The sequence below is a fragment of the Aristolochia californica genome, unplaced genomic scaffold (assembly GCF_029961685.1).
Source record: "Aristolochia californica isolate CCGP_79_NKW_82.1479 unplaced genomic scaffold, dmAriCali1.0.hap1 SCAF_2, whole genome shotgun sequence".
NCBI lineage: Eukaryota > Viridiplantae > Streptophyta > Magnoliopsida > Piperales > Aristolochiaceae > Aristolochia > Aristolochia californica.
The window spans coordinates 3,092,702-3,107,197 of NW_027181881.1; the positions used below are offsets into that span (position 1 = coordinate 3,092,702).

General features: G+C 40.2%; 2 protein-coding genes across 2 annotated transcripts; both read right to left on the minus strand.

Annotated features, from left to right (window-relative positions):
* Positions 1 to 1,123: 1,123 nt before the first annotated feature.
* Positions 1,124 to 9,508, minus strand: LOC137956439 (uncharacterized). Its single transcript, XM_068803938.1, has 11 exons — positions 9,415 to 9,508; positions 3,944 to 4,222; positions 3,759 to 3,842; positions 3,243 to 3,376; positions 3,058 to 3,155; positions 2,569 to 2,657; positions 2,261 to 2,375; positions 2,014 to 2,168; positions 1,849 to 1,919; positions 1,567 to 1,681; positions 1,124 to 1,435 (listed from the first exon to the last, which is right to left on the minus strand). Exons 2-11 carry the CDS (start codon positions 4,184 to 4,186, stop codon positions 1,274 to 1,276), a joined length of 1,266 nt encoding a protein of 421 aa, XP_068660039.1. The 5' UTR covers positions 4,187 to 4,222; positions 9,415 to 9,508; the 3' UTR covers positions 1,124 to 1,273.
* A 4,089-nt stretch (positions 9,509 to 13,597) lies between these two features.
* On the minus strand, positions 13,598 to 14,139 carry LOC137956893 (class-10 pathogenesis-related protein 1-like). The gene is made up of 2 exons (XM_068804557.1): positions 13,959 to 14,139; positions 13,598 to 13,830 (listed from the first exon to the last, which is right to left on the minus strand). The coding sequence occupies exons 1-2, from the start codon at positions 14,137 to 14,139 to the stop codon at positions 13,598 to 13,600; spliced, it is 414 nt and encodes a 137-aa protein (XP_068660658.1).
* Between the last annotated feature and the right edge of the window lie 357 nt (positions 14,140 to 14,496).

Sequence of the window (14,496 nt, forward strand, 5' to 3'; positions counted from 1 at the left end):
CTGCTCAATCTATTTCTTTATCTCCCTATGAATCGTATGCTTGTAATAATAAGAACAATTTTCTCAATTCCAATCGACTAGGAGTATTGTTTCGATTTTTTATCGAAACCCTTTCGGACACAACTGGCAGAAGGGAAGAACTTTCATCAGTATCTCAGTTTCAATTCAAACATGGGTTTGATTCACACTCCATGTTTTGAGAAATATTTACCACCCGGAAAGAGGAAAAAACGGTTTATTGGGATATTAAATAAAAAACGTTGGGATTGTAAGATGTTTCAGTTCGCCAGGTTGTCTCTTGGCTGCCCATGGATTCAGCAGCAGTTCGAAAGATTAACCTATTCGGGAATCTCCGGATCTATGCTTATTCGGGACCATATTCGAATACTAGAACGGCTCAAAGTTTGCAAGGAGTGAATTCCGCAATTGTGGCTTCTGCGGGATTTCTTATAATTTGGATATGTTATTTCGGGGTCAATCTATTAGGGGGGTTAGGACTACATAGTTATGGTTCATTCACATTAACATCTAATGGGTCCGACTCTGTTGGTTTCGATGTCAAGAGAGTCCATTCTTCTTCGTCACTAGAATGTGATTCCTCCAATTGCATGGCAGAACTTTTACTGACATTGCTCAAATCATCTCGAACACTTGTTTTGAAAATTTCAGGCCTGGTTAAAATATGAAGAACAAGCACTGGAAGAATGTCTAAAAAGAACTAAGCAAGAAATGGGCATGCGCTGATTTAAAAGTGGTTCTCAAATTTTCCAGTGCAATTGCTCTTTAGAGTTTTTAATGATTTAGATTTTGCAAAAGTAGCAATGAATAATACGGAGGTGCATCTTGAAAACAAAGAGGCATAAAATCAAAATTAGGTGTGAAAAACAAAACACTAACTCGTCCATCCGATCACAGCCATCAGACAACCAATTCACACCAAATAACTGTGGATCAGCCTCTTACTGTACTGGTTGCTCTTCGATTTTTGCATACCCACCGGCGGTCTTCTTCGGTTTTCTTCGCCTTAAAATACGGAGGGAAGAGAAAAGAGGAAGGAAAGAAAAAGAGTGCAGGAAAAAAAGGCATGGAAAGGGAGACTCGCCGAGGGGAGGTAGAATGGGGAAATTAAGCAACAGCAGGAACATTAATTTACAAGGTCAAGACTTGTCCGGTTCAACAGATTTTACTTCAGCAAAAATAAAAATTGAATTTAGACTACGACCACGACAAAATTTTGAACCTAAGTAAACCCGTTCAAACATAAGGCAGGGAATCACATTGTTGATGGAGATGCCAACTGAACCCAAGCGAACTCCTCTCTGTAACTCACGGTCCCTTCGCAGGAGGCTGCACAGGTATAGACAGCTAAAGTAGCCCAGTCAAGAGAATCTGGGTCGTTTCTCACGCCAAAGTAATAAAGCAGTTGAGGTAGAACCTGTAATAAGAAATGCCAAGACAAATTTCAAAAGTGCCTTGAAAGTTTTCAGGAGAATCTACATGGGAGTCGATCCAAGAGTGCATATAAGCACAGTAAGGTGAATCCAATGTGAAGATATGTCCTTGTACCTGAAACTCGAACAACAAAGGCCCACTGCAGTAGTTGCATGTTGGAATATCTACTTGAGATGGTCGACCACTTGACATGGGCCATAGCGGTTTAGCCTTAGGTTCTCTACAGTATCTGTTAGGGATCAAAACATAAACCTCCATAGCATTGATGAGCTACAAAAGATCTAAGAGAAATGATATAGACATTTTGCTGAAATAAGAGTTTTTTTGTTCAATATCTAGATTTATCAACATGAAGTCTATTCAACAAACAGATAACAGTATAAAGTAAGCACACACCTCAACACCTGCTGAGGGGCTTTGACTATTCGCTCTTGAAAAGATGCCCAACTTTTCCTATCATCATTTCCCTACAGATAGATCATTACATGTTCAAAAAGTATATGAGACAATCCACCAAGTAACATTGTTTCAAACTTTGTAAGTGAAGAAATGGAACTGTACCTCAAACTTGTCCAATATAGAATTAAATGTTTCATCCAGTTGGCTGTTCGAAAACAATGATGTTGCAGAGCTACCAGCTTCAGGCACATTGGTATCATACATGCTTTCCTCCTCGTTTACAATCTCAAACTCGGGCCACAAAGTATTGCTGGCAACTGATACCCATGAATTATTTTAGTCTCATTCAAAACCAAAAACATGATACTCCTTTCCTAGTTGATTTTTGAACTTTTCTAGAGCCTATTACCTCTACAAGATGCAGATAAATTGTTTTGGCTTTTGTTCAGCAAAGAATCAGAAGATGGAGAAGAAAGTTCTATCCTCGAGCAATCACTCTTATGCCCCATTCGCCAATGCAAAACCTGGAACACCAAACAAACTGCCCATGAATCTTTTTCTTTCTTTCTTTCTTTTCTTTTTTTTTTTTTTTTTGAATGTTGATTAAACATGAACAAACATTCCCTTTACTCCTAGAGAGATTTGAACCCAAAACCCCCATGTGACCATTGAATCTGTTTTTAATTGATGAGAAAACCAAATGTATATCAAACAAACCTGGTGTTTCTCAGAACAATAACGAGCTTTCCGGCAGTTACTACAGGCTTTCTCTCCTTTCCATGTACCACACCAAGAACAAAGTGCAGCTAAAGCAATAGAAGGATGGATCAGACAACTGGAAAAGATCACTTACAGTGTCCTATAGTAAGGATAGCAATTCTCAGCTTCTATAGCATACATAATTTGAAAATAAGAGATAACAGGGAAGCCCAACTTCCAATCTATACCAAATATAACCACGAAAAATATGCTCCGAAGAACATGATATTAGCAGAGAAAATATTCATGCATGCAGATATCCAATCTTTGCTACTGTTAGGATTAGGACTACAAATAACCCAATAGGTTACAGGATTGGACCAATAAAAGAGAGCCTAATTCCTTACACACCCAGAATAAAAAATAAAAAATAGAAATGAAAAAAAAAAAAATGAAGCTATAGTTGTCTACCTCATCAATTGACTCTACATCAGCATTAGAACTTACCTCCACAACCAGAGGGTTTGTCAGTCTCGTCATATTTTGGAGGTTCACTTGAATAGAAAGAATTTGAGCGATGCATCTGAGAGCGAAAAATCTTCACACTTGGGAAACAATATGAGTGTTAGAGCATAGAGAGCTTTAGAAACAAAGCAAACAAGATGATGTTTACTTAATGGCTCAGTAAATACCTTCGATTTCGCTTCTCAGGTTTACGTTTCCATTGTTCATGTTGATCTTGGAGTAGACATGTCATTGATGAACACATAAACAAGAAGAGTGTACGATGAAATGTGGATTCCTTCTCAGATAATGGTGCATAAACCTACAAAATCATAGTCATATGCAATCAATATAGTTTGTTCACTTCCATTTGGAAAGCAAGTTATTAAGGATCAACCAGTAACTCTCTCACTCCCTAATGCAACAATTCCTTGTAGACATCCACATGGTAATACTGCTAAGAGTTTATATGGAAGTGAAAAAAAAATGTAAAACACTATCAAATAAAAGTTCTACACCCAGTTTTGGACTAACAGAAGGAGGCCCGTAAATGTTCTTAGACCAAAATCAAAGCACAGTCAAAATTTCAAGATACCTAAAATAGTAATAATCAATGCATTATGAAGTACGAGTTAGAGCATTCAAGTATTACGTCAAGTCAGTTCAAATATTTTGACGTTCTGAAAGAGATAAAGCTCAAGTACTTGAAGCAAGAATTGCAGAGGCTCCCTGCAGATATCACAAACACAAGCTTGTCCAGAAGGGAGGTCAACTGGATTCAACCATGCCTGTGGGCAATAAGTCAGACAATGTAGGTTTTAGAAAGTAAGCCAAATAACAAAATTGTGATAAAAAGAAAAACAAATAAAAGAAAGAAATGATGCTTCACCGGCACTCCTCCAGCCTTGCTTGGAAATAATTCCCGTAACAGAAAGAATGGGCTTTTAGGCTTTTCAACAAAACCAAGAGTTACAGGTACTTCCACTTCTTCTTCATCTTCTTCATCTTCTTCTTCTACTTCTACTTCATCATTTCTTTCTTCAACCTCATCTTCTTCCTCTAAAGAACTGATCCGACAAGAATTGAAATCATGCAAATCGTCTGTACCTTCAATCTCCATTATTTTGGGCATATTTCCTCTCTTTTATATCAAAATTCTCAAACAATTCTGATAAGGTCGCAAAAAATACCAATAGCAATACCAAACAAGAGTCAGCTTGCTAGAAATCATAATCAGCAAATAACAAGATTTCCACTAAACAATACTCAGCAAATTATAGACGCAAATGACTTCTATACAAACAATTCTATACATTAACTAACACATTTAACATAACAAATATCCAAGCTCATATGCTATCATTGTGATAAATAGCCGTCAATACAGGCTCCACCTCGCATGCTAAAAGTGATAATAAATGTAAATCTTTGACATGCTAATAGTGATTCCCCTCAAAAACACATTTTCATAGGACAATAAAACTGTGAGAGATGGTTGGGTCGCTCTCATGTCATGCATGAAATTCAGAAAGAAAGTAAAAAAGTTCAATAAAAAATGGATTTATCTCTTGGTAAGTACAATGTGGATGTCAAAATGTGGCCCTAATAGAATGTGCTAATATAGTAAGCATATAAAAAAGAAGGCTGGATCATCAACCAGCAGCAGACAGCACAATGCTGACCAGCCAGAGAAAGCAGAATGGACCTTAGAAAATGATCACCATGTTACCAAGTTTTATTTTGCTTACTAATTATAATTTGTGAGGATTAGTATTGCCTCTCTTTTTTTTTTTAGTGAACAGTTGCCTCTGCTTTGAATATTGTTGAAATTTTGCAGGTTCCTCCCAAAATGACTAAGCTAAAATTATGAAATTTCTTCCAAGCCCAAACATATGAAGGAATTTTCTCCCCAAACACCTCCCACTCTCATAAATTCCATTCAGAGTGGTGTAACTGTTCACTGCCAAATCTTGCCTTTACTTCTGGCCAAGAAATAATAAGGCTTGGACTTGCTTTGCTACCATTTCGAACAGTTGAAGATTGTTGATTCTTCCAAAAATTTCGAACACATTCAATTGTAAGCATATGTTTAGCCCCATATACCAAGGGTAAATCTTAAGGTTTTATTTATTTATTTATTTATTTAAAAGGAATCCACAGTTCCACACACTTATAACTAAGTAAGTTTAATTATGACAATTCACTCAAGTATATTATAAGACTCTTTTTTTTTTTTTTTGAAATAGTGTTGTATTATAAAACTCTTAGTCCAAGTCCCTAATGTTTTATTCACTATTAATGCATATACTAAATGAGGGTATTACATTTATACACATAGTTTTCAATATTGCATATAACAATTACTTGAAACATATATTCAGAGACATGGAATTTGTTACTAATCCATAGCTCTCAATTCTTGTTATAAAACATTAGTCAAAGGTCTCATCCAACACAAGAATAACAACCTAGTCATTCCACCTTTCCAATTTCCTTTATAAACTACCATTAGCACATGAGTATACTTGCATATTCTCCTAACATGGAGATTAAAAACTTGTAGAACCAAGGCACAATAATCTTTCTTAATAAAGGTATAGTATATAAAGAAACTCATAACTGCAATAGATAATAACAGATTCAACAAGAGTCAATTGGAAGAGTATCAGCCTTTGTCTAATTACTCATTCTCATCCTAATTAAAATTCAACCATTCTTAATCAAACCTACTAAAGAAGGAACTCATAATAGTAATTATAACACATACAAATGACCTCAATGATGGCAACTCATCAATTTGGCCATGTAACTACACATACATTTAACATCGATGGCACCAACTCATTTCTCTAATAATTATAAATGCAGGAATCTCAAAATAAGACGCACATTTAACCCCTTTGAAGAAGTGGTCTACCACAAGGCATGTAAACATAATTTTAACAGTGTAAAATGAATCATTTTATCAGTTTCCAAAATAATCTCTAACTCAATAAAGTAAAATACAGTAGAATCATTCACTTCAGTTATATTTCAAAATCTTATCCATTTGACTCACATAAAGAGTAACCTAACATAAACATCTAGGAGGCTGACTTGTAAGAATTTCTATGGTCCATTAGAACAAGCTAATAAATTTAGTACAACCATATTGAGATCCACACAACCACAAAATTCCCTGTTGGGTGAGCATTATTTCTAGCAAGCAAGGTTTCATATACTTTAGGCATAAAAGCTAATTTTGAAGGATTTCATTCACAATCCTTCAAAACATGCATTCTTTCTTGAGGCTTGTGTCGAGATTTCTCAACAAAAGAAAAAGTCCGAATTTTCATCAACACCCTTGTATAGTGATACAAGAAACCAGGATGTAAGCTGGCTTCTTAGGCTTTCCCCAAGTTAATACAAGGCAAATTAGCAGAATACTGTAATTACATCCCCTTAATATTTGTAAAATCATATACAGTCACTTCACAAGTCACAGGCTCACCATCCCCATTCCCATGTCTCTCTTTCAAGGTAAATTTGTTGTCATCAACATGAATAACCGAATACTTAGATTTTCAAATTGTGCACATGTAATAATTTCCAACCATAGAACAACCAACTCTCTAACATGCTTACATATGAATGAGGAAGGTAGCCAGAAGAAAAGGAAGAGCATAACATTAAAATGATAAACAAGCAACTCACAATTGCTCATTATAGAGCCTTTCACTCAATCCCACAATCTTACACTTTAGTATTTATATGAAAAATCTTCACCCTACGATTTCTCAGCATTCATTTGGCCTTTGTTCAGTCCATAAGATTAAGATGGTCTACCTTATGGTTGTCAATAAGAAAGTTCACAACTGGACTAGTTTGAATATCATTATGGTTGAGACATCAATTTTAAGTGATAAACCCCGTTAGTAGATTCTGAAATAGAATGGGACCCTTGCAATCTAACACACCACTGCCTATGTCAACAAAATTTCTAAACTCATCCTAAAAGGTTGTTTCTCAAGAAGACAGCTTTGCTTTGCAGCATACCACCTTAATATGATATCAATCCCACAAGAGTGTTTCTAGTGAATTCTTCGACTCATTACCCTATAAACAACATTTTTAAAACCCTGAACCATTATACCTCTACTCCTACTCACCCAAAATGAAACACGGATTTACAAAGCTCAACCATTCCTAATTTAAATTAGAACTGTCAATTTCAGGAATCGGGTTTGATATACTTCTAATCATGCTTGGAACAAAATGAAACATGAGTTTTAGAACCAGTTAGCCTTAATCTAAAATCAGACCATTGATCTTTGAGATTTAAAATCACTATGCACCCACCTAAAATGAACAAAACATGAGATTTTTCTGAACTTCAACAATCCTAAACAAATTTCAAACTCTAGATTTTCAGTAATCCAAAATTAGTACCCAACTACCGAAGCATAAACTAAATAGAACCTGGAATTTCAGAAAGCTTAACTATGCATGATTTAATTCAGGCCCTCGATTTCAAGCATTCTGCTCAATACCCATTAAACTAAACACAAATTGACAGAACCTTAAAAAAACACAGAAACCTTAACCATGCATAATTTATTTCAGGCCCTCATTTCAACAACCCTGTTCAATACCCGATTAGTCCAGTGCAAACTAAACAAAACCAGGAATTTCAGAAAGCCTAGCCACGCATAAATGATTTCAGGCCCTCAATTTCAACAACCCTGTTCAATACCCCATTAATTCTGCCTGAACTGAAGGAGTATCTGAAAATTCAGAAACATAAACCACTTCAACCTAAATCACAATCTTCAATTTCAATATCCCACATTGACCCTTGACTAGTTATACACAAAATACAAGGAACCACACAATTGCAGAACTCGAAATGCTTCTAATTTAATACGAATCTCAATTCATATCTGCATATCAAATGGCTGTAGAATTCTCATAAAGAGGGAGACATTCCCACTGGTTCATAATAAATTAAAAGATGAACCTATCAAAAATCTCAAACAAGTCTAAGCATTAACAGGAAACTCCCACAATGTCTAAAACGTTAGTGTAACTGTGTATGTAAATAAATTTGCTTACTGAAGGTTATAAACATCAGCAAGTATATAATAGGGGAATAATCAGAAAGTTAACCTCACTAAAGAGTCTTTCCATCACTCATATAGAAAAATCCTATCACTCCTCTATTTTATGCCCAATTTGAAATGATATAAGCTCTGGTTACAGTAAATCAATTCTCAAATCCTTAACATCCTAAAATCGAAATCACACACACTCAATTTCAAAACCTAAATTCCAATATTCCTACAAGCATGCTTAATTGGGACAAGCTATGGAACTTCAGAGCCTTATTAGCCTAAATCCAGATTTAAGACATTAATATTCAGAGCCTACTCCAATTGTATCTCTATCATGCTTCCCCAGAATAAATTAAGAAAATTCCAAAATAGACAATTCAGCATTAATTCAAATCAGAGATATCAGTCAATACACTTCTAGTCATACTTAAAACTAAAACAATACATGAAATTTCAGGACTACTAGTTTAAGTCCAATTTAGGACTTCAATTTCAGATCATAAGCCAATTATACTTCCTGTCATGCTTGAAACGAAATATGATATGAAAATTCAGAACCCAATCAACCCTCATCCAATTAAGGAATCTCAATTTCAGAATTTTTAAACCCAACCTATTTCCAATCATGCTTAAATCAAGCTAAACATGACATTTCAGAACCAATTTTGACCCTAAACCAATTCAGGAGCTTCAATTTCGAAATTATAAACTCAATCTCAAGCTTAAATTGAGACAAGAATAAAATTTCAGAACTCAATTATTCTGAATCCGGATTGAAAACATCAATTTCAGATGCTTAACCCAGTTTAAACTTCTATTCATGCTTAATCAAAACCCAAACTACGAAATTTGAGAACCCAATTAGTTTTAATCCAACAAAAACCATCAATTCAGAAATCTGAAACTCAATACACCAGTCAACACATTCGAACCGAACAAAACACTTCTTCTCAAAACCCTAATAGTTTAAAATTCGAGCCGAGGACACTTGACCTCAACCTCAAACTCAAACGATTAAATGGCGAATCATGAGAACAGAAGATATAATAGAAATTAGGAAAATCGGCAAGAGGAGTGAAGAAATGGGGAGAGGTAACCCGGATTCGAACTTACCATATACAATAATTCAAAATCTAAATCCAACGAAAGAACAAACGTCATTTAACCTAAGAAAAGCTAAGACTTTTCCTTCCGAAAATCGAAAGACGAACCCGAAATTAAAAGAGGTTGAAGAGGAGGGGAAAAGAGAAAGACGCAGTTTCGGATTTACCTTCTTCTTCCTCTGCTATCTTCTTCCTTCCATCGCGCCCTCTCTCTATTTTCTCTTTCTTCGTTTCTCCTTTCCTCTCGAAATCCCGGGAACCTTTCTGAGCCCCCTCTTGTTTCTCTTTTCCCTAAACCATAAACCCTTCCTAAGTCTGACCTTTTCATTTAATTACCAAAAGGCCCTTATGTTTTAATATTATTCCATTCATATCCCTGCAAGGGATATATGACAGGGCTTCCTGGGGGATCAGTCCATTCTTCGTGCAGCTAATAACCACATCGAAGTTTTCCTTGGGGGATTATCTGACTGTACTTTGTTGGAATCTCTACATTACAAGTTCCAATTACATCGAAAAGTAAGTCTATGTAGCCTAGTATGAAAAGGCTTCTTCATATACTTGAACATCTTATATTTTTCTTATTTTACCTTTTTTATTGTGCACTATATCAACCAAATCACATGTTTGATTTGGTTTATATTTCAAGATCATCCTGCTGCTTGTATTGATATGAAAGGAACAGAGTCAGCAGTCTGATGTAGGGCTGTTTGTTCTGGCCATTACTGAGTTGGGTATTTACTATGTTTGGTCTGGGAGAAACATTGAAGAATTGCAAGACATTGCAAAACCTGCTGATGGGGAGGTTCTTGCTGCTTATGGTTCCTTAATCAAACCAAAGTTTGAGAAAGTTGAAGAGAACTCTTGTGAGTGTTGCAGCCATTAGATATCCTTGACAAGGAAGATGACTCTCAAGTAGAGAAAGACAGAAGGATGCCCAGTGGCAGTGCTCCCAATTCTACTACTGCAAATGATGCCCAATTACTGATTGAGGCTAATCTTCCCCCAAAAAAGTTTCTTGCATTGGAAAATAGCAAATCTGAATAGTCTGGATGCAGCTTAGACAATTATGAAGCACACTATCTTTTATCATTGGAAAATAGAAAATCTGAGTAATTTGGATGCAGGTTAGACAAATATGAAGCACAATATCTTTTATCAGTTATCTTTTTCTCTGCTTAAGCAATCAAACTAATCTCTTTCTTTAAGGTTTTATCATTTCTTGCCGACTTGTGAATCAGATGGAAGTCAACTGCAGGTTAGCAATTAATAATTGTTCATGTAATTTCACTGATTTGTGTTAGTAGTTAGTTGATAAGGAAACTTGTTTTCGAAATAAGACCTTTTCTGCCCATATCAATTTGGATTCGAAGATAGACTCAAAACTTGTGAAGTTATAAACCAGATGGTGTGACATGGAGACTTTCTTCATACTTCTTGAAGACTTCAACACCTTTTAAACATTAAAAAACATGTCATACAACAGACTTTCCATTTACTTTTGCCCTATTTTACATTCCCCTCTCTCGCTCTCTCACACACAGACCCACGCAACAGCAACAACAATACATGATGTCTCAAGACTCAAACGTGGTTACGCATAGGCATCTGGGTTGGCTTGGAGATGGCCCTCGATTGCCTGTGTCGGGCGCACAACTCCTCCAACGATGTTCTTGTCAGGAAGTATCGGGGCCAGCGGCAGAGAGGTGGGCCCCTGATACTCTCTCTCACTACACACGCAAGGAAAATTTGAGTTTCCTTCCTGTTGGAGATTTGGAATCTCTCATCGGGATTTACCGAGATGGTGCTGACAGACCATCTGAGCCTCGACCAGTGCAGTGGTAGGTGAGTTCCATCGGAACTCCCGTCGCCGGGAGTGAGAGCTCTCGGAGAGAAGAGCTTGGCGCAGAGGAAGCAGCAGAGGGCTGAGAGGCGACGCTCGGACCCAGAGCAGCTCGGGACGAGCGTCGCCCGTGCCAGAGAGAGAGCCCTGCAGAGAGAGGACCCGGCAGAGAGAGGTCTCGCCGTCGTCGGTGACAGAGAGAGGCTCGGGATTTACAGAGAAGGATCTCTGTAAGAAACGCTTGGTCCAGGAAGCGAGAGAGCTCGTCGGGACGAGCGGTATTCCTTGCCGAAGCAGAGAACAGAGTTGCTGTTCGCTGCTGTTGCCGTAGCCGGAGCTCGGGACTTACAGAACGCGGGATGCGTCGAGGTAAGTGATTTATTCTCCCGTTGAGACTGATAGAGTGAGAGTCAGTTGGAAGGCTACGGAGAGGTAGCCAGAGAGTGGGAGCCCCGGGACTGGCCAGAGAGAGGAGCTCGGACAACGCCACTGCCCCAAAGCAGTGGGAGCTTGGGACTCTCGGTACCGGAAGACAGGGGATTCGGATTCCCACTGACGACGCCAGTGCCGTCGTCGGTGCTGTTGCAGCAGAGAGGCGAGCCACTGTGGCTCGCCGTCGCCGGAGAGGAGAGAGCCGCAGAGGTTGCCGTTGCCGGAGCTGCTGGGCGACGCTGTTCTGGTGAGAAGAAGCAGAGAGTCTCTCAGGCCTGAGAGACCTCCAGCGTTGTTCAGAGTGACGCAGCGGAAGCAGAGGAGGAGCTCGGGCTCGGCGCTGTTGCCGTCGCCGGAGCTCGGAACTCCGATGCCATTGCCGGAAAACCGAGAGACAGTGGGACTCTCGGTGTTGCCGTGGCAGGCAGAGAGGCGCCGTTCCAGATGCTGCTGTGAGATACAGCAGAGGCGCCGTTCCAGACGCTGCTGTGAGATACAGTACATGCACTGTGAGCATTGCCGTGCGATGTCGTTGCTGTCGCCGGAAGAGAGGGTCTCCGCAGGAAGATGAAGCAGGAGCTTCGGTCTCCGCAGGAAGACGAGTCTGGAGCTTCGGTCTTGGCAGGAAGACGAAGCAGTGAGCTTCGGTCTTACCAAGAAGACAAAGCAGTAAGCTTTGGTCTCACCGGGACTCGCTGGTGCCGAAAGAGAGGATATGCTTAGATCAGGGCAGAGCCGTGGAGGCTCGCCATTGGCAGGGGCTAGAGTCGTAGACTCGCCGTTGAGGCTGGAGTCGTAGACTCACCCGTTGCCGTTGAGGTTGGAGTCGTAGACTTGCCGTTGAGGCTGGAGTCGTAGACTCGTCTGTTGCCATTGAGGTTGGAGTCGTAGACTCGCCCGTTGCCAGAGACTGGAGTCGTAGACTCGCCGTTGAGGCTGGAGTCGTAGACTCGTCCGTTGCCATTGAGGTTGGAGTCGTAGACTTGCCGTTGAGGCTGGAGTCGTAGACTCACCCAGTTGCCAGAGGTTAGAGTCGTAGACTCGCCATTGAGGCTGGAGTCGTAGACTCGCCCGTTGCCAGAGACTGGAGTCGTAGACTTGTCGTTGAGGCTGGAGTCGTAGACTTGCCGTTGAGGCTGGAGTCGTAGACTCGTCTGTTGCCATTGAGGTTGGAGTCGTAGACTCGCCCGTTGCCAGAGACTGGAGTCGTAGACTCGCCGTTGAGGCTGGAGTCGTAGACTCGTCCGTTGCCATTGAGGTTGGAGTCGTAGACTTGCCGTTGAGGCTGGAGTCGTAGACTCACCCAGTTGCCAGAGGTTAGAGTCGTAGACTCGCCATTGAGGCTGGAGTCGTAGACTCGCCCGTTGCTAGAGACTGGAGTCGTAGACTCGTCCGTTGCCATTGAGGTTGGAGTCGTAGACTCACCCAGTTGCCAGAGGTTAGAGTCGTAGACTCGCCATTGAGGCTGGAGTCGTAGACTCGCCCGTTGCCAGAGACTGGAGTCGTAGACTCGCCGTTGAGGCTAGAGTCATAGACTCGTCCGATGCCCGAGGTAGAGTCGTGGACTCACCGGTGTCAGAGGGCAGATTCCAGTGGGAGTCATTGCAGCTGGGAATCCTTCCAGTGGCTGTAGGCAGATGCAGCAAGGAGGCCTTCCAGTTGTTGCAGGCAGAGACAGAGGCAGAGGCAGAGGTAGCAGTTGCTACAGAAGCAGAGGCAGAGGTAGCAGTTGCTACAGAGGCAGAGGCAGAGGTAGCAGTTGCTACAGAGGCAGAGGTAGAGGCAGAGGTAGCAGTTGCTACAGAGGAAGAGGTAGAGGCAATAGTGGCTGTAGGCAGAGACTGCTACAGTGAGGTTTTCCAGGTGTTACTAGTAGAGATAACAGGGAGTCGTCGCAGCTGAGAGACAGTGGGACGACGCTGCTACTGTAACAGAGAAACCTCTTTATTGTACTGTAATCGAAAATTGATTTGAAATGAAATCCTTTAAAGCTCCCGTGGACGTAGGCAATTTGCTGAACCACGTAAAATATTGTGTTGTGCATGATTACTTGTCTCTTTACAATCGGTTTTTCCCTAACAGTTCTCGGCGTCTTCTTGGCTCAGTGCACCGTCGTCAAGGGTGTCATAATCCATCTTCAAAGTCGTCTTGGTACCCCCTTCACTCGTTGCCTCCATTTTACTCTCGATAGTGCAGGACTTCAGTTTGGTTCCCACGCCCCCTCCTTCCACGAGACTGAACTTAAAGACGTAATTCTCGTCATCCACGGCAACGAGCCGGTTCTTCACATATTTAAGGTCCTTCAAAGCTGCATTTGTCGACAAAAAAATGATAAATAACAAGGTAGCATCACCCGCATTAATTTGATCATGCAGTTGTTTGATAAAAACTCTTTGTCTTTAATGTGCAAAGAGTTATAATAATAAACGGACTAACCTTCGCCGAAATTGAATTGTGTCACTGAGCCGACTCCACCATCCCCTTCTAGGAGCACAATGCTAGCTACCTGGTCTGGAATGAGCTTCGGAATCAAGTTCCGGGTGTCGATGGAGGCCTTCCATAGCCTAGCAGGGGAGACTGGAGAGACGAGTACCTGAGTAAAGCTACCGGCAACCATGTTTAAGATTTGTGGGTAAGATGAGAAAAAAACTGGAAGGAGAATCGAGGAGGGGTTGTATGGGCTTTGTTGAAAGAAGCACCGGCGGAGACGTGGTATTTATGGACCAGCGTGGAAGCCATTATCGGTATTATAGAGAAGAACGTGTTTTTAACGAGAAGTAAAAAATGGGGTAGGCGGGATGTAGAAGAAGACTCTGATCAACGAATTGGTTAATAGAGACAGCTACTGACACCCCCACAGAACTGATGAATAGAATCCCATGGAACCGGGTGTTTTTTCACTTGATACACCACAAAACTGATGCAGGGTTGGATCATGACGAGTATTTCTGATTATGATTTCCACCTACCGCAT

Coding starts and splice junctions, on each gene's coding strand:
- LOC137956439 (XM_068803938.1), bottom strand. CDS start 4,186: ATGCCCAAAATAATGGAGATTGAAGGTACAGACGATTTGCATGATTTC. Junction 3,843..3,943: donor GCAAGGCTGGAGGAGTGCCG/GTGAAGCATCAT, acceptor TATTGCCCACAG/GCATGGTTGAATCCAGTTGA. Junction 3,156..3,242: donor CCTGAGAAGCGAAATCGAAG/GTATTTACTGAG, acceptor TTGTTTCCCAAG/TGTGAAGATTTTTCGCTCTC.
- LOC137956893 (XM_068804557.1), bottom strand. CDS start 14,139: ATGGTTGCCGGTAGCTTTACTCAGGTACTCGTCTCTCCAGTCTCCCCT. Junction 13,831..13,958: donor ACAATTCAATTTCGGCGAAG/GTTAGTCCGTTT, acceptor CGACAAATGCAG/CTTTGAAGGACCTTAAATAT.